The sequence below is a fragment of the Pristiophorus japonicus genome, chromosome 6, assembly GCF_044704955.1.
Source record: "Pristiophorus japonicus isolate sPriJap1 chromosome 6, sPriJap1.hap1, whole genome shotgun sequence".
Lineage (NCBI taxonomy): Eukaryota > Metazoa > Chordata > Chondrichthyes > Pristiophoridae > Pristiophorus > Pristiophorus japonicus.
In genome coordinates, this window is record NC_091982.1 from 107,893,822 (window position 1) to 107,913,319 (window position 19,498).

The following is a 19,498-nucleotide window of genomic DNA, read 5'->3' on the forward strand; positions in this document are numbered from 1 at the left end:
GTGTTTTACTGAGATCGGGAGTGGTTTACTGAGATAGGGAGCGTGTTACTGAGATAGGGAGTGTGTTACTGAGATAGGGAGTGTTTTACTTAGATAGGGAGTGGGTTACTGAGATAGGGAGCGCGTTACTGACACACAGAGTGTGTTACCGAGACAGGGAGCGTGTTACTGAGATAGGGAGTAGGTTACTGAAACAAGGAGTGTTTTACTGAGATAGGGCGTGTGTTACTGAAATAGGGAATGTGTTACTGAGATAGGGAGTGTGTTACTGAGATTGGGAGTGTGTTACTGAGATACGGAGTGGGTTACTGAGATAGGGAGCATTTTACTGAGATAGGGAGTGCGTTACTGAGATCGGAAGTGGGTTACTGAGATCGGGAACGTGTTACTGAGATAGGGAACATGTTACTGAAATGGGGAGTGGTTTACTGAGATAGGGAGAGTGTTGCTGAGATAGGGAGTGTGTTACTGAGATCGGGAGCGTGTTACTGAGATAGGGAGAGTGTTACTGAGATGGGGAACGTGTTACTGAGATAGGGAACATGTGACTGAGATAGGGAGTGTGTTACTGAGATAGGGAGTGTGTTACTGAGATAGGTAGCGTGTTACTGAGATCGGGAATGGGTTACTGAGATAGGGAGCGTGTAACTGAGATAGGGAGCACGTTACTGAGATAGGGAGAGTGTTACTGAGATAGGGAGTGGGTTATTGAGCTAGGGAGTGTTTTACTGAGATCGGGAGTGGGTTACTGAGATAGGGAGCGTGTTACTGAGATAGGGAGTGTGTTACTGAAAAAGGGAATGTGTTACTGAGATAGGGAGTGTGTTACTGAGATTGGGAGTGTGTTACTGAGATAGGGAGTGGATTACTGAGAGAGTGAGTGTGTTACTGAGATAGGGAGTGTGTTACTGAGATAGGGAACGTGTTACTGAGATAGGGATAGTGTTAATGAGATAGGGAGTGTGTTACTGAGATAGAGAGTATGATACTGAGATAGGGAGTGTGTTACAGAGATAGCGAGCATGTTACTGAGATAGGGCGTATGTTACTGAAATAGGGAGTGTGTTCCTGAGGTAGGGAGCGTGTTATTGAGATAGGGAGTGTGTTACTGAGATAGGGAGCGTGTTACTGGGTTAGGGAGCATGTAACTGAGATACGGAGCATGTTACTGAGGTAGGGAGTGTGTTACTGAGATAGCGAGTGTGTTATTGAGAAAGGGAGTGTATTACTGAGATAGGGAGCGTGTTACTGAGATAGGGAGCATGTTACTGAGATAGGGAGCGTGTTACTGAGATAGGGAGCGTGTTACTGAGATAGGGAGTGTGTTACTAAGAATGGGAGCCTGTTACTGAGATAGGGAGTGTGTTACTGAGATAGGGAGTATGTTACTGAGATAGGGAGCGTGTTATTGAGATAGGGAGCGTGTTACTGAGATAGGGAGCTTGTTACTGAGATAGGGAGAGTGTTACTGAGATAGGGAGTGTGTTACTGAGATAGGGAGTGTGTTACTGAGATAGGGAGCGTGTTATTGAGATAGGGAGTGTGTTACTCTGATAGGGAGTGGGTTATTGAGATAAGGAGTGTTTAACTGAGATCGGGAGTGGGTTACTGAGATAGGGAGTGTTTTACTGAGAAAGGGAGTGGGTTACTGAGATAGGGAGTGGGTTACTGAGATAGGGACTGTTTTGCTGAGATAGGGAGTGTGTTACTGAGATAGCGAGCGTTTTACTGAGATAGGGAGCATGTTACTGAGATAGGTAGTGTGTTACTGAGATAGGGGGCATGTTACTGAGATAGGGAGTGTGTTACTGAGATAGGGAGTGTATTACTGAGATAGGGAGTGCGTTACTGAGATTGGGAGTATGTTACTGAGATAGGGGACGTGTTCCTGAGATAGGGAGCGTGTTACTGAGATAGGGAGTGTGTTACTGAGATAAGGAGCGTGTTATTGAGATAGCGAGCGTGTTACTGAGATCGGGAGCATGTTACTGAGATAGGGAGCGTGTTACTGAGATAGAGAACGTGTTACTGACATAGGGAGCATTTTACTGAAATAGGGAGTGCGTTACTGAAATGGGGAGTGGGTTACTGAGATAGGGAACGTGTTACTGACATACAGAGTGTGTTACCGAGATAGGGAGCATGTTGCTGAGATAGGGAGTAGGTTACTGAAACAAGGAGTGTTTTACTGAGATAGGGCGTGTGTTACTGAAATAGGGAATGTGTTACTGAGATAGGGAGTGTGTTACTGAGATTGGGAGTGTGTTACTGAGATAGGGAGTGGGTTACTGAGAGAGGGAGTGTGTTACTGAGATAGGGAGCGTGTTACTGAGATAGGGAACGTGTTACTGAGATAAGGAGAGTGTTACTGAGATAGGGAGTGTGTTACTGAGATAGGGAGTATGTTATTGAGATAGTGAGTGTGTTACAGAGATAGCGAGCGTGTTACTGAGATAGGGTGTATGTTACTGAGATACGGAGTGTGTTATTGAGATAGGGAGCGTGTTACTGAGATAGGGAGCATTTTACTGAGATAGGGAGTGTGTTACTGAGATAGGGAGTATGTTACTGAGATAGGGGACGTGTTACTGAGATAGGGAGTGTGTTACTGAGATAGGGAGTGTGTTACTGAGATAAGGAGTGTGTTATTGAGATAGCGAGCGTGTTACTGAGATAGGGAGCATGTTTCTGAGATAGGGAGCGTGTTACTGAGATAGAGAACGTGTTACTGAGATAGGGAGCATTTTACTGAGATAGGGAGTGCGTTACTGAGATCGGAAGTGGATTACTGAGATCGGGAACGTGTTACTGAGATAGGGAACATGTTACTGAAATGGGGAGTGGTTTACTGAGATAGGGAGAGTTTTACTGAGATAGGGAGTGTGTTACTGAGATCGGGAGCGTGTTACTGAGATAGGGAGAGTGTTACTGAGATGGGGAACGTGTTACTGAGATAGGGAACATGTGACTGAGATAGGGAGTGTGTTACTGAGATAGGGAGTGTGTTACTGAGATAGGTAGCGTGTTACTGAGATCGGGAATGGGTTACTGAGATAGGGAGCGTGTAACTGAGATAGGGAGCACGTTACTGAGATAGGGAGAGTGTTACTGAGATAGGGAGTGGGTTATTGAGCTAGGGAGTGTTTTACTGAGATCGGGAGTGGGTTACTGAGATAGGGAGCGTTTTACTGAGATAGGGAGTGTGTTACTGAGATAGGGAGTGTTTTACTTAGATAGGGAGTGGGTTACTGAGATAGGGAGCGCGTTACTGACACACAGAGTGTGTTACCGAGACAGGGAGCGTGTTACTGAGATAGGGAGTAGGTTACTGAAACAAGGAGTGTTTTACTGAGATAGGGCGTGTGTTACTGAAAAAGGGAATGTGTTACTGAGATAGGGAGTGTGTTACTGAGATTGGGAGTGTGTTACTGAGATAGGGAGTGGATTACTGAGAGAGTGAGTGTGTTACTGAGATAGGGAGTGTGTTACTGAGATAGGGAACGTGTTACTGAGATAGGGATAGTGTTAATGAGATAGGGAGTGTGTTACTGAGATAGAGAGTATGATACTGAGATAGGGAGTGTGTTACAGAGATAGCGAGCATGTTACTGAGATAGGGCGTATGTTACTGAAATAGGGAGTGTGTTCCTGAGGTAGGGAGCGTGTTATTGAGATAGGGAGTGTGTTACTGAGATAGGGAGCGTGTTACTGGGTTAGGGAGCATGTAACTGAGATACGGAGCATGTTACTGAGGTAGGGAGTGTGTTACTGAGATAGCGAGTGTGTTACTGAGAAAGGGAGTGTATTACTGAGATAAGGAGCGTGTTACTGAGATAGGGAGCATGTTACTGAGATAGGGAGCGTGTTACTGAGATAGGGAGCGTGTTACTGAGATAGGGAGTGTGTTACTAAGATAGGGAGCCTGTTACTGAGATAGGGAGTGTGTTACTGAGATAGGGAGTATGTTACTGAGATAGGGAGCGTGTTATTGAGATAGGGAGCGTGTTACTGAGATAGGGAGCTTGTTACTGAGATAGGGAGAGTGTTACTGAGATAGGGAGTGTGTTACTGAGATAGGGAGTGTGTTACTGAGATAGGGAGCGTGTTATTGAGATAGGGAGTGTGTTACTCTGATAGGGAGTGGGCTATTGAGATAAGGAGTGTTTAACTGAGATCGGGAGTGGGTTACTGAGATAGGGAGTGTTTTACTGAGAAAGGGAGTGGGTTACTGAGATAGGGAGTGGGTTACTGAGATAGGGACTGTTTTACTGAGATAGGGAGTGTGTTACTGAGATAGCGAGCGTTTTACTGAGATAGGGAGCATGTTACTGAGATAGGTAGTGTGTTACTGAGATAGGGGGCATTTTACTGAGATAGGGAGTGTGTTACTGAGATAGGGAGTGTATTACTGAGATAGGGAGTGCGTTACTGAGATAGGGAGTATGTTACTGAGATAGGGGACGTGTTCCTGAGATAGGGAGCGTGTTACTGAGATAGGGAGTGTGTTACTGAGATAAGTAGCGTGTTATTGAGATAGCGAGCGTGTTACTGAGATCGGGAGCATGTTACTGAGATAGGGAGCGTGTTACTGAGATAGAGAACGTGTTACTGACATAGGGAGCATTTTACTGAGATAGGGAGTGCGTTACTGAGATCGGGAGTGGGTTACTGAGATAGGGAACGTGTTACTGAGATAGGGAACATGTTACTGAAATGGGGAGTGGGTTACTGAGATAGGGAGAGTGTTACTGACATACAGAGTGTGTTACCGAGATAGGGAGCATGTTACTGAGATAGGGAATAGGTTACTGAAACAAGGAGTGTTTTACTGAGATAGGGCGTGTGTTACTGAAATAGGGAATGTGTTACTGAGATAGGGAGTGCGTTACTGAGATTGGGAGTGTGTTACTGAGATAGGGAGTGGGTTACTGAGAGAGGGAGTGTGTTACTGAGATAGGGGGCGTGTTACTGAGATAGGGAACGTGTTACTGAGATAAGGAGAGTGTTACTGAGATAGGGAGTGTGTTACTGAGATAGGGAGTATGTTACTGAGATAGTGAGTGTGTTACAGAGATAGCGAGCGTGTTACTGAGATAGGGTGTATGTTACTGAGATACGGAGTGTGTTATTGAGATAGGGATCGTGTTACTGAGATAGGGAGCATTTTACTGAGATAGGGAGTGTGTTACTGAGATAGGGAGTATGTTACTGAGATAGGGGACGTGTTACTGAGATAGGGAGCGTGTTACTGAGATAGGGAGTGTGTTACTGAGATAAGGAGCGTGTTATTGAGATAGCGAGCGTGTTACTGAGATAGGGAGCATGTTACTGAGATAGGGAGCGTGTTACTGAGATAGAGAACGTGTTACTGAGATAGGGAGCATTTTACTGAGATAGGGAGTGCGTTACTGAGATCGGAAGTGGATTACTGAGATCGGGAACGTGTTACTGAGATAGGGAACATGTTACTGAAATGGGGAGTGGTTTACTGAGATAGGGAGAGTTTTACTGAGATAGGGAGTGTGTTACTGAGATCGGGAGCGTGTTACTGAGATAGGGAGAGTGTTACTGAGATGGGGAACGTGTTACTGAGATAGGGAACATGTGACTGAGATAGGGAGTGTGTTACTGAGATAGGGAGTGTGTTACTGAGATAGGTAGCGTGTTACTGAGATCGGGAATGGGTTACTGAGATAGGGAGCGTGTAACTGAGATAGGGAGCACGTTACTGAGATAGGGAGAGTGTTAATGAGATAGGGAGTGGGTTATTGAGCTAGGGAGTGTTTTACTGAGATAGGGAGTGTGTTACTGAGATAGGGAGTGTTTTACTTAGATAGGGAGTGGGTTACTGAGATAGGGAGCGCGTTACTGACACACAGAGTGTGTTACCGAGACAGGGAGCGTGTTACTGAGATAGGGAGTAGGTTACTGAAACAAGGAGTGTTTTACTGAGATAGGGCGTGTGTTACTGAAAAAGGGAATGTGTTACTGAGATAGGGAGTGTGTTACTGAGATTGGGAGTGTGTTACTGAGATAGGGAGTGGGTTACTGAGATAGGGAGCGTGTTACTGAGATAGGGAGTGTGTTACTGAGATAGGGAGTGTTTTACTTAGATAGGGAGTGGGTTACTGAGATAGGGAGCGCGTTACTGACACACAGAGTGTGTTACCGAGACAGGGAGCGTGTTACTGAGATAGGGAGTAGGTTACTGAAACAAGGAGTGTTTTACTGAGATAGGGCGTGTGTTACTGAAAAAGGGAATGTGTTACTGAGATAGGGAGTGTGTTACTGAGATTGGGAGTGTGTTACTGAGATAGGGAGTGGATTACTGAGAGAGTGAGTGTGTTACTGAGATAGGGAGCATGTTACTGAGATAGGGAACGTGTTACTGAGATAGGGATAGTGTTAATGAGATAGGGAGTGTGTTACTGAGATAGAGAGTATGTTACTGAGATAGGGAGTGTGTTACAGAGATAGCGAGCATGTTACTGAGATAGGGCGTATGTTACTGAAATAGGGAGTGTGTTCCTGAGGTAGGGAGCGTGTTATTGAGATAGGGAGTGTGTTACTGAGATAGGGAGCGTGTTACTGGGTTGGGGAGCATGTAACTGAGATACGGAGCATGTTACTGAGGTAGGGAGTGTGTTACTGAGATAGGGAGTGTGTTACTGAGAAAGGGAGTGTATTACTGAGATAGGGAGCGTGTTACTGAGATAGGGAGCATGTTACTGAGATAGGGAGCGTGTTACTGAGATAGGGAGCGTGTTACTGAGATAGGGAGTGTGTTACTAAGATAGAGAGCCTGTTACTGAGATAGGGAGTGTGTTACTGAGATAGGGAGTATGTTACTGAGATAGGGAGCGTGTTATTGAGATAGGGAGCGTGTTACTGAGATAGGGAGCTTGTTACTGAGATAGGGAGAGTGTTACTGAGATAGGGAGTGTGTTACTGAGATAGGGAGTGTGTTACTGAGATAGGGAGCGTGTTATTGAGATAGGGAGTGTGTTACTCTGATAGGGAGTGGGTTATTGAGATAAGGAGTGTTTAACTGAGATCGGGAGTGGGTTACTGAGATAGGGAGTGTTTTACTGAGAAAGGCAGTGTGTTACTGAGATAGGGAGTGGGTTACTGAGATAGGGACTGTTTTACTGAGATAGTGAGTGTGTTACTGAGATAGCGAGCGTTTTACTGAGATAGGGAGCATGTTACTGAGATAGGTAGTGTGTTACTGAGATAGGGGGCATGTTACTGAGATAGGGAGTGTGTTACTGAGATAGGGAGTGTATTACTGAGATCGGGAGTGCGTTACTGAGATAGGGAGTATGTTACTGAGATAGGGGACGTGTTCCTGAGATAGGGAGCGTGTTACTGAGATAGGGAGTGTGTTACTGAGATAAGGAGCGTGTTATTGAGATAGCGAGCGTGTTACTGAGATAGGGAGCACGTTACTGAGATAGGGAGCGTGTTACTGAGATAGAGAATGTGTAACTGACATAGGGAGCATTTTACTGAGATAGGGAGTGCGTTACTGAGATCGGGAGTGGGTTACTGAGATAGGGAACGTGTTACTGAGATAGGGAACATGTTACTGAAATGGGGAGTGGGTTACTGAGATAGGGAGAGTGTTACTGACATACAGAGTGTGTTACCGAGATAGGGAGCATGTTACTGAGATAGGGAGTAGGTTACTGAAACAAGGAGTGTTTTACTGAGATGGGGCGTGTGTTACTGAAATAGGGAATGTGTTACTGAGAGAGGGAGTGTGTTACTGAGATAAGGAGCGTGTTATTGAGATAGCGAGCGTGTTACTGAGATAGAGAACGTGTTACTGAGATAGGGAGCATTTTACTGAGATAGGGAGTGCGTTACTGAGATCGGAAGTAGGTTTCTGAGATCAGGAACGTGTTACTGAGATAGGGAACATGTTACTGAAATGGGGAGTGGTTTACTGAGATAGGGAGAGTGTTACTGAGATAGGGAGTGTGTTACTGAGATCGGGAGCGTGTTACTGAGATAGGGAGAGTGTTACTGAGATGGGGAACGTGTTACTGAGATAGAGAACATGTGACTGAGATAGGGAGTGTGTTACTGAGATAGGGAGTGTGTTACTGAGATAGGTAGCGTGTTACTGATATCGGGAATGGGTTACTGAGATAGGGAGCGTGTAACTGAGATAGGGAGCATTTTACTGAGATAGGGAGAGTGTTACTGAGATAGGGAGTGGGTTATTGAGCTAGGGAGTGTTTTACTGAGATCGGGAGTGTGTTACTGAGATAGGGAGTAGGTTACTGAAACAAGGAGTGTTTTATTGAGATAGGGCGTGTGTTACTGAAAAAGGGAATGTGTTACTGAGATAGGGAGTGTGTTACTGAGATTGGGAGTGTGTTACTGAGATAGGGAGTGGATTACTGAGAGAGGGAGTGTGTTACTGAGATAGGGAGCGTGTTACTGAAATAGGGAGTGTGTTCCTGAGGTAGGGAGCGTGTTACTGAGATAGGGAGTATGTTACTGAGATAGGGAGTGTGTTATTGAGATAGGGAGCGTGTTACTGAGATAGGGAGCATGTTACTGAGATAGGGAGAGTGTTACTGAGATAGGGAGTGTGTTACTGAGATAGGCAGCGTGTTACTGAGTTAGGGAGCGTGTAACTAAGATACGGAGCATGAGGTAGGGAGCGTGTTACTGAGATAGGTAGTGTGTTACTGAGATAGGGAGCTTGTTACTGAGATAGGGAGTGTGTTACTGAGATAGGGAGCCTGTTACTGAGATAGGGAGCGTGTTACTGAGATAGGGAGCATTTTACTGAGATAGGGAGTGCGTTACTGAGATCGGAAGTGGGTTACTGAGATCGGGAACGTGTTACTGAGATAGGGAACATGTTACTGAAATGGGGAGTGGTTTACTGAGATAGGGAGAGTGTTGCTGAGATAGGGAGTGTGTTACTGAGATCGGGAGCGTGTTACTGAGATAGGGAGAGTGTTACTGAGATAGGGAGCGTGTAACTGAGATAGGGAGCACGTTACTGAGATAGGGAGAGTGTTACTGAGATAGGGAGTGGGTTATTGAGCTAGGGAGTGTTTTACTGAGATCGGGAGTGGGTTACTGAGATAGGGAGCGTGTTACTGAGATAGGGAGTGTGTTACTGAGATAGGGAGTGTTTTACTTAGATAGGGAGTGGGTTACTGAGATAGGGAGCGCGTTACTAACACACAGAGTGTGTTACCGAGACAGGGAGCGTGTTACTGAGATAGGGAGTAGGTTACTGAAACAAGGAGTGTTTTACTGAGATAGGGCGTGTGTTACTGAAAAAGGGAATGTGTTACTGAGATAGGGAGTGTGTTACTGAGATTGGGAGTGTGTTACTGAGATAGGGAGTGGATTAATGAGAGAGTGAGTGTGTTACTGAGATAGGGAGTGTGTTACTGAGATAGGGAACGTGTTACTGAGATAGGGATAGTGTTAATGAGATAGGGAGTGTGTTACTGAGATAGAGAGTATGTTACTGAGATAGGGAGTGTGTTACAGAGATAGCGAGCATGTTACTGAGATAGGGCGTATGTTACTGAAATAGGGAGTGTGTTCCTGAGGTAGGGAGCGTGTTATTGAGATAGGGAGTGTGTTACTGAGATAGGGAGCGTGTTACTGGGTTAGGGAGCATGTAACTGAGATACGGAGCATGTTACTGAGGTAGGGAGTGTGTAACTGAGATAGCGAGTGTGTTACTGAGAAAGGGAGTGTATTACTGAGATAGGGAGCGTGTTACTGAGATAGGGAGCATGTTACTGAGATAGGGAGCGTGTTACTGAGATAGGGAGCGTGTTACTGAGATAGGGAGTGTGTTACTAAGATAGGGAGCCTGTTACTGAGATAGGGAGTGTGTTACTGAGATAGGGAGTATGTTACTGAGATAGGGAGCGTGTTATTGAGATAGGGAGCGTGTTACTGAGATAGGGAGCTTGTTACTGAGATAGGGAGAGTGTTACTGAGATAGGGAGTGTGTTACTGAGATAGGGATAGTGTTAATGAGATAGGGAGTGTGTTACTGAGATAGAGAGTATGTTACTGAGATAGGGAGTGTGTTACAGAGATAGCGAGCATGTTACTGAGATAGGGCGTATGTTACTGAAATAGGGAGTGTGTTCCTGAGGTAGGGAGCGTGTTATTGAGATAGGGAGTGTGTTACTGAGATAGGGAGCGTGTTACTGGGTTAGGGAGCATGTAACTGAGATACGGAGCATGTTACTGAGGTAGGGAGTGTGTAACTGAGATAGCGAGTGTGTTACTGAGAAAGGGAGTGTATTACTGAGATAGGGAGCGTGTTACTGAGATAGGGAGCATGTTACTGAGATAGGGAGCGTGTTACTGAGATAGGGAGCGTGTTACTGAGATAGGGAGTGTGTTACTAAGATAGGGAGCCTGTTACTGAGATAGGGAGTGTGTTACTGAGATAGGGAGTATGTTACTGAGATAGGGAGCGTGTTACTGAGATAGGGAGCGTGTTATTGAGATTGGGAGTGTGTTACTCTGATAGGGAGTGGGTTATTGAGATAAGGAGTGTTTAACTGAGATCGGGAGTGGGTTACTGAGATAGGGAGTGTTTTACTGAGAAAGGGAGTGGGTTACTGAGCTAGGGAGTGGGTTACTGAGATAGGGACTGTTTTACTGAGATAGGGAGTGTGTTACTGAGATAGCGAGCGTTTTACTGAGATAGGGAGCATGTTACTGAGATAGGTAGTGTGTTACTGAGATAGGGGGCATGTTACTGAGATAGGGAGTGTGTTACTGAGATAGGGAGTGTATTACTGAGATAGGGAGTGCGTTACTGAGATAGGGAGTATGTTACTGAGATAGGGGACGTGTTCCTGAGATAGGGAGCGTGTTACTGAGATAGGGAGTGTGTTACTGAGATAAGGAGCGTGTTATTGAGATAGCGAGCGTGTTACTGAGATCGGGAGCATGTTACTGAGATAGGGAGCGTGTTACTGAGATAGAGAACGTGTTACTGACATAGGGAGCATTTTACTGAGATAGGGAGTGCGTTACTGAGATCGGGAGTGGGTTACTGAGATAGGGAACGTGTTACTGAGATAGGGAACATGTTACTGAAATGGGGAGTGGGTTACTGAGATAGGGAGAGTGTTACTGACATACAGAGTGTGTTACCGAGACAGGGAGCATGTTACTGAGATAGGGAGTAGGTTACTGAAACAAGGAGTGTTTTACTGAGATAGGGCATGTGTTACTGAAATAGGGAATGTGTTACTGAGATAGGGAGTGTGTTACTGAGATTGGGAGTGTGTTACTGAGATAGGGAGTGGGTTACTGAGAGAGGGAGTGTGTTACTGAGATAGGGAGCGTGTTACTGAGATAGGGAACGTGTTACTGAGATAAGGAGAGTGTTACTGAGATAGGGAGTGTGTTACTGAGATAGGGAGTATGTTACTGAGATAGTGAGTGTGTTACAGAGATAGGGAGTGTGTTACTGAGATAGGGAGTGTGTTACTGAGATTGGGAGTATGTTACTGAGATAGGGAGTGTGTTACTGAGATATGGAGCGTGTTACTGAGATAGGGAGCGTGTTACTGAGATAGGGATTGTGTTACTGAGATAGGGAGAGTATTACTGAGAAATTGAGCCTGTTACTGAGATAGGGATCGTGTTACTGAGATAGGGAGCATGTTACTGAGATAGGGAGTGTGTTACTGAGAGAGGGAGCATTTTACTGAAACAGGGAGCGTGTTACTGAGATCGGGAGCGTGTTACTGAGATAGGGAGTGTGTTACTGAGATAGAGAGTGTGTTACTGAGATAGAGAACGTGTTACTGAGATAGGGAGCGTGTTACTGAGATAGGGAGCGTGTTACTGAGATAGGGAGTCTGTTACTGAGATAGGGAACGTTTTACTGATATCGGGAACGTGTGACTGAGATAGGGAGTGTGTTACTGAGATAGAGATCGTGTTACTGTGATAGGGAGCGTGTTACTGTGATAGGGAGCGTGTTACTGAGATAGGGAGTGTGTTACTGAGATAGGGAGCGTGTTACTGATATAGGGAGTGTGTTACTGGGATAAGGAGCCTGTTACTGAGATAGGGAGCGTGTTACTGAGATCGGGAGCGTGTTTCTGAGATAGGGAGTGTGTTACTGAGATATGGAGCGTGTTACTGAGATAGGGAGCGTGTAACTGAGATAGGGACCGTGTTACTAAGGTAGGGAGCGTCTTACTGAGAAATGGAGCCTGTTTCTGAGATAGGGATCGTGTTACTGAGATAGGGAGCGTGTTACTGAGATAGGGAATGTGTTACTGAGATAGGGAGTGTGTTACTGAGATAGGGAGCGTGTTACTGAGATAGGGAGTGTGTTACTGATATAGGGAGTGGGTTACTGAGATAGGGAGTGTGTTACTGAGATAGGGAGCAGCTAACCCATGAGGAGATTTGAACATGAGGTTAACACTTTTAAATTGGAGGCATTAGTGGATTAGGAGCCAATGGTGAGAGCACAGGGGTGATGGGTGAATGGGACTCGGTGCGGGTTAGGAAACAGTTATCAGTGTTTTGGACAAGTTGACGTTTATGGAGAGTGGAAGATGGGAGGCTGGCCAGGAGAGCATTGGAATAGTTGAGCCTGGAGGTTCAAAGGCATGGCTTTCAGTAGCAGATGGGCTCAGACAGGGCGGGTATTGGCTGTATTACGGAGGTGGAATTAGGTGGTATTTGTGATGGAGGAGACATGTGGTTCGAAGGTCAGCTCGCGGTCAAATAGGACGCATCAATAGTGTCTGCCCCTGCCCATGCTGATCTGCCCTATAAAGGCGGAATGGAGTCCTTTGGAAGGCCAAATATACTAAAGGAAAGCTAATTTTTAACCTCTTCGGTTTCCACTGGCAGTATGCCAACTAGAGAACGTAATTAATCCCTTCTGGGATCAGTTACCTTACTCTCGTGATGATTGGCAACTTTAGAGTGCCTCAAAGGGCCTGTCGCTGGTCTCAACTGGCATGAATTCCACTGGGTGTAAGATGGAATTCCCCGTGGAACTCGAGGTACTACCCCAGCATCCTACCTCGATGAGAAGCAGCAGGTGACAAAGCTCCCACCGCCTCCCCAACTGGAATTTATGGGCTGGAGTTTTACTCGGAGATGGGTAGAGGACGGGGTGGGGGGGCTGGGGTTGGGGGGTGGTTGGACTGGATTGAGGTTGTGAAACCCGGAAGAATGGGTTTCCATCAGACCCTGTTGAATTTAACGCCAGGGCCTAATTAAGGTCATTTTTCTCTGTTTCCCAGCGGCAGTCACATTGAGAGGTTGGTTGGCTGTCGGGCGGGTAGGCCTACAGCACCAGGCTGCAGCCGGGGAGCGAAAGGGAGGCAGGTGGATCAGAGGCCAGGTTGGGGGAGAGGTTGGAGCGGGGGTGGTCAGAGATCGGAGAACTGAAGGATTGGAGGCCGGAAGAGAGGGTGGTTGGAGATAAGTGGGATTATTGACTGGGGTCGGTGTTGGGTGTTTTAAATCAGAGGCTGGGGTGGATTCAGAGATCAGAGGCCTGCGGGATTGGATCACTGGGGGGAGGTGTTGGAGATTGGAATCCTCGGGGGTGAGATCGGAGGCCTTGTGGGGGGAGGATTGGGGGGAGATCAGAAGTGTCAGGGATTGGTGGGGGCAGGGGGGGGGATTCGGATTCCAATCATGGGAGTTTGGTGAGGCAGATACCCTGGATCCAGTAGGTAAGTGGAAAAGCACTTACCTCCTGGATACGGCAGTCCTCGCCTCCCTTTAGCCAACGGGATTCCGAGGCCTGAGAAACCCAGCCAACCAGAGTTCAATTTGAAATGGGTGGATCAATATAAGGCATGCAGCCTCATCATAATATTTAAATTTCCAATCACCTCCTAGGCTCGTGGTTTGTTGACCACCCTCCTTCTTCCCGCCTCCGTTAAAACTAGAAGTGGCGGGTTGGAGGTAGGTTGAGTTCCAGATCCAAATTTTTAAACACTAACCTCCCACGTGACCCAAACCCACCCGTTTGTTGGAGTTAAAATTTCCCCTTATACGTCTGGTCCAAATGGGGCGGATTCCTGGTGGAGCCTGGATCTGGTCCATTTTCTGGCTCCCCTGGACGAAAACACAACTTATGGTCTTTCCATCCCAGAAATTTTGGGGCCAAAGTGTTTCCTCTGTACATCTCACTTTAACTGGTGTCCAATTATCTTCCCTTTGAGTGTGACTCCCTCTTGGGAGCACCAGGCCTCTCAGTTTACCCTTCAGGTATCAGCCTTGGCCTCAGAGGTAGCACGGTCACCTCTGAGTCACATGATTGTTCAAGCCCCACAGCAGAGACTTGAGCACAAAGTCCAAGCTGACACTTCAGCGCGGGACTGAGGGAGTGCTGCACTGTCGTTGGTGTCATAAGAACATAAGAACATAAGAAATAGGAGCAGGAGTAGGCCATAAGGCCCCTTGAGCTTGCTCCGCCATTCAATAAGATCATGGCCGATTTGATCATGGACTCAGCTCCACTTCCCCGCCCGTTCCCCAGAACCCCTTATCCCCTTATCCTTTAAGAAACTGTTTATTTTGTCTTAAATTTATTCAATGTCCCCCATCAGTGGAAACATCCTCTCTGCATCCACCTTGTCAAAGCTCCTTATACGTTTCAATTCGATCGCCTCTCATTCTTCTGAACTCCAATGAGTAGAAGCCCAACCTACTCAACCTTTCCTCATAAGTCTTTCAGATGAGGTGTTAAACTGAGGCCTCGCCTGCCCACTAATGCCACTATTTGAAGAAAAGCAGCCCAGTTTCCTGGCCACCATTTATCCCTCAACCAACATCACTATCTGGTCACTTATGTCACTGCTGTTTGTGGGATCTTGTGTGCAAATTGGCTTCCACATTTCCCTACATTACAACAGTTGTGTTTACGTCCAGGGGAGCCAGAAAGTACTGCATTGGCTGTGAAGCATCTTAGGACGTCCTGAAGTCATAAAACGCATTACATAATGCAAGTTTTTCTTTTCAATACCATAACTAACTACTGCGAGAAAATCACGGAACATGGACATTGATACACCGGTCCCTATATTTCAATTGAAGGACCCTTTTGGGTACAATGCAGGTTACAGACACATGGGGTGCACAACAATAACAGTATATTTGGCTCTACTTACTGAACCAGAAATTCCAGATACTATCATGGGAAATGTCTTCAGTGAACCAGCATCGCCAAATGAATCCCTCGTGGTGAAAGGTGATGGCCGATTCATCATGTCCTTGTCTTGCTTGTCCGTTCTGCACATCAACATAACACATTACAATAGGAAGTGGATAGGCAGGAGATTCAGTTCAAGACTAAGATACAGATCAAGGTTTTTTATTGACAGATTAATATCAAACAAGTTGAGTTTTCTTTGTGCTAAATTTAACTAAACAAGCTGAGTTAGTGGCACTTACCACTGAGAAGGTGAATAATCCTGGTTCCCCATCTCCCTGTTGCATTGGACTGTACAGTCCAACTTGTGGAGACAGTTCAAGCTATTTTAAAGCATTCTAGCTAGTAAAAAAAAATGTTCAATATAATTGAAGATGTTTAGTTGTATTTTCTTTTGAAATCAAACTCTTACATCAACTGCCGTGAAAAGGTCAGATTGACAACTTGCTGCTAGGGTCAAACTGGTCAATAGTGGGCACACAATGGCAGTTTGGGATGACTCACTGAGGGGGCTTGGCATCTCCAATGCTTTGGAGACTGTATCCGGTTTTGGCCACCTTATCTTCAAAAAGATGAGGATGACTTGGAGAGGACTGAGAACAATGACAGTGATAATTCCTCCAGTCTTTGAACCCTAAATTATAAAGAAAGTCTGAATTTGTTTGTACTGGAGAAAAGAAGATTGAGAGGTGACATGATTGAAGTCTTTAAGGTGATGAAAGAAATGGATGATATAGCTTATTTAAATCATGCAATGCCATGGGATTCCTCCAAGGAAATTCCAATTCTTCTCACTTTGTATGGTGCTGTTTTTAATGGAACCAGCAACCCCAGAAACGTTAAAATGGCAGACTACTCAACTACTACACAGATTAAAAAGAGGAAAAATGTCATTGCAAATACCAAAAGAAACAAACCCTTTTATCAGGGACTCAAAGTGTGACTTTCCTTTAACAGCTGTCTTGGTCAGGCTGGGTTCCAGGACTCAGGTGAGGTGCAGGCTGTGGGTGAAACCTTTCCCAGAGTCATGAGCTTCAGCATGGGACCTGATTTTAAAAACAATATTGTAATCGAGAGTTGCGTATGCCCATTGGCCTCACTGTGCTCCCAAAATTGACCGTTCTGAAGTGCAGAGTGCAGCACTCTTACATGCTACGCCTGTGGGCAGTGAGGCCCCATACCAGAGCATGGCAAAATTTGTCCTATCATATTGGTGAAATCTGCAATTTCTAACAAATGCACTAACTTAACTGGACCATCACTTAACGCTTAGAATTATTAAAAGTATCAGTCTTAGTCTGTATGCTCCAAAACATCTTTAAAATAAATGAGAATGAAAGCCTATGCTGATTGGCTAAACCTTCTCCACCTTATGTAGTGCACCTGCTCGAAAGCCATGCTATCAATGCCCAAGGTATTGGTAATTCATCCTGTGAGCAACAAGAGGCCTTGGAACTGAAATCCTCTCTCCAGGGCCATCTCATGGTATGTTTATCGTCTGTTTACTTCATGATGTGCCTTCCTGCCTTTGTGTCATTTTCTGTCGGCTCTGCTGGTCTTCGATGTGGTCTCCAAACATGCTGTCAATGAAATTCCATATCAGCTGGCATCAGATGTGTCTGGCAAGGTGGGATTGTAGTTGCTGAGTTGAGATAGCAATTTCATTCATGAGTAGGTTCTCCATTCTATCAGACTAGGACAATCAGTAGCTGGGGTCTGAACGGCTGTTGTTCAGGCAATGATTGCAACCCAAATTTTCTGAATGGGATGGACCAAAAAATGACTGGACTGCTCAACTGAAGCTTTCTTTCCAATTTACACACAAAGTAGCAAGCAACAAGCAGAGTGCTTGAAGATGGAACTTCAATATCACTCCTGAAAACAAAGCTAGCGAAGAGAATTGTTAGGAGTAGTAGGTTTGGGGCTACATTCACTGAGGCCTGAACTGGTGGAACACTTGATTGAGCTCATGATGGAGTCGAAATTCATCTTAGGCAATGCCACAAATGGGCGATATCACATTGACTGCCTGTAATACACACTGCCCGATATTCAGTTACATTGGAATCAATAGAATGGACTATCGGGCGGGGCATAGAGTCATTACGGCACAGAAGGAGGCCATTCAGCCCATTGCATCTATGCTGGCTCTCTGTAGAGCAATCTAGTCAGCCCCATTCCCCCACTCTATCCCCGTGGCCTTGCAAGTTTATTTCCCTCAAGTGCCTATCCAATTTCCTTTTGAAATCATTGATTGTCTCCGCTTCCAACACCCTCGTAGGCAGCGAGTTCTCGGTCATTACCACTCACTGCATAAAAAACTTCTTCCTCACAACTACCCAGTATCTTTTATGCAAAGTCGTAAATCTGTGTCCCCTAGTCCTTATACCATCAGTGAATGCGAACAGCTTTTCTTTGTTTACCTTACCTAACCTGTCATAATCTTGTACACCTCTATCAAATCTCCCCTCAACCTCCTTTGCTCCCAGGAGAACAACCCCAGCTTCTCCAACGTACCTTGTAGCTAAATTCCCTCATCCCTTGAACCAATTCGGCCAAATCTCCTCTGCACCCTCTCAAGGACCTTCATATCCTTCCTATAGTGCGGTGACCAGAACTGGATACAATACTCCAGTTGTGGCCTCACCAGAGCTTTATAAAGGTTCAATGTAACTTCCTTGCATGTAACAGATGTCCAATATTCTACTGCCCAAGACACATTTCTACCCTGTCAAGTTTTGGATAAGGTTATACAATTAACGGGAGTCCATGAGCAGAGGAGAAATACTTCCTCAGATGTAGGCAGTAACAGCTCAAACCTTTCCAGTGACCATCTCAAGTAAGCAGGGAATGGTCTATGGTGTAAGGAGCACGGGGTCAAAGAAATTAACTTTTAATTGTTAAATCAGAACATGTATGGGTCTGTGTCATTTCAGCAATGTACGTTAGCTCAGTCCCTTCATATTGCAAGATGCACAAATTTACATCTGTGATGCATTTTCAATCCTGAACATGCTTACATTACCAAGCTGTGCTATCAAACCCCAGAGGTTCATTCACATGAACCTGGCACCTCACCATCTCCATGTGGTATTTTCAAATGGAAATGTTCCCATGAGAGACACAGCACTGGGTGTTATTTGTGCCCTAAAGTTGTCTGAAGTGTAAATGAAGAATGGAGCTTGAGATTTTCAGCTTTCTGAGTTTGAGCTACCACCTCTCTGTAGTGGAAATGACCTTGTAAGGCAATGTTATTGTGTATACTTTACACTGTTGTAGCCAATTCAAGTGCGATAATATTTTAGCATATAGATAGAACATTTCAATTTGCAATTTAAAATGATACAGAAGAAATTGATTAAGACAATAGTAGAGATAGAAATCAGGGACAAGAGAAACTGGAGCTCTTTTCACGAGAATAGAGAAGGTTAAGAGGAGATCTGATAGACGTATTCAAAAATATTGGGTGGGGGTGAGGGGGGGGGTTATTTTGGCCAAAGGGTGTAAACAGGCACTAAATGGGTGCGTGGTAAAAAGTGCGGATTTGCCACGCAACCTTCGGGCTAGTTGATGATTATCATGATTTGAACGTGCCTGCAGGTGCTGAAAGCAACAAAGGCAGGTTTAACACTCAAACACTGATTAGATGCAGTTTTCCTGGAGATGCATATGTAGCCTGCACTCACCCACTTTCACTGAAGATGTGGAGTGTACTGACTGGGAGTGGCAGGATGCCTGAAGGAACGAAAGAGTGTGTGCCCAGGTTCTCGATGGAGACTGGAGGTCCTGGTGGAGGAGTTAGAGAGGAGGAGGAATGTCCTCTACCCACAGCAGGGGGAAGGAGGCCACAGAGGCAGATAACGTGGGAGGAGATCGCCCGGGAGATCACAACCAGGAGGGCTAACTCCAGGACATGGCTACAGTGCTGCAAGAAATGTAGTGACTTGACACATGTGGTCAAGGTAAGATCCCATTTCACAAACACACCTCAGTAACTCATCATCATCATCATAGGCAGACCGTCGGAATCGAGGAAGACTTGCTTCTACTTCTGAAGTGAGTTCTTTGGTGGCTGAACAGTCCAATACGAGAGCCACAGATTCTGTCACAGGTGGGACAGATAGTCGTTGAGGAAAGGGATGAGTGGGACTGGTTTGCCGCACGTTCTTTCCACTGTCTGCGCTTGTTTTCTGCATACTCTCGCCGTTGAGACTTCAGGTGCTCAGCGCCCTCTCGGATGCATTTCCTCCACTTAGGGCGGTCTTGGGCCAGGGATTTCCAGGTGTCAGT

At 45.7% G+C, this 19,498-nt stretch overlaps 1 protein-coding gene across 1 annotated transcript in view; it reads right to left on the reverse strand.

Annotated features, from left to right (window-relative positions):
* The window catches only part of LOC139265752 (transmembrane protein 182-like), a 141,953-nt gene that overhangs the window by 95,478 nt on the left and 26,977 nt on the right, over positions 1 to 19,498 (reverse strand). Inside the window, exon 2 of the mRNA XM_070883109.1 lies at positions 15,168 to 15,288. Within this exon, the coding sequence (XP_070739210.1) occupies positions 15,168 to 15,288 (121 nt within the window). The remainder of the gene's footprint in view (positions 1 to 15,167; positions 15,289 to 19,498) is intronic.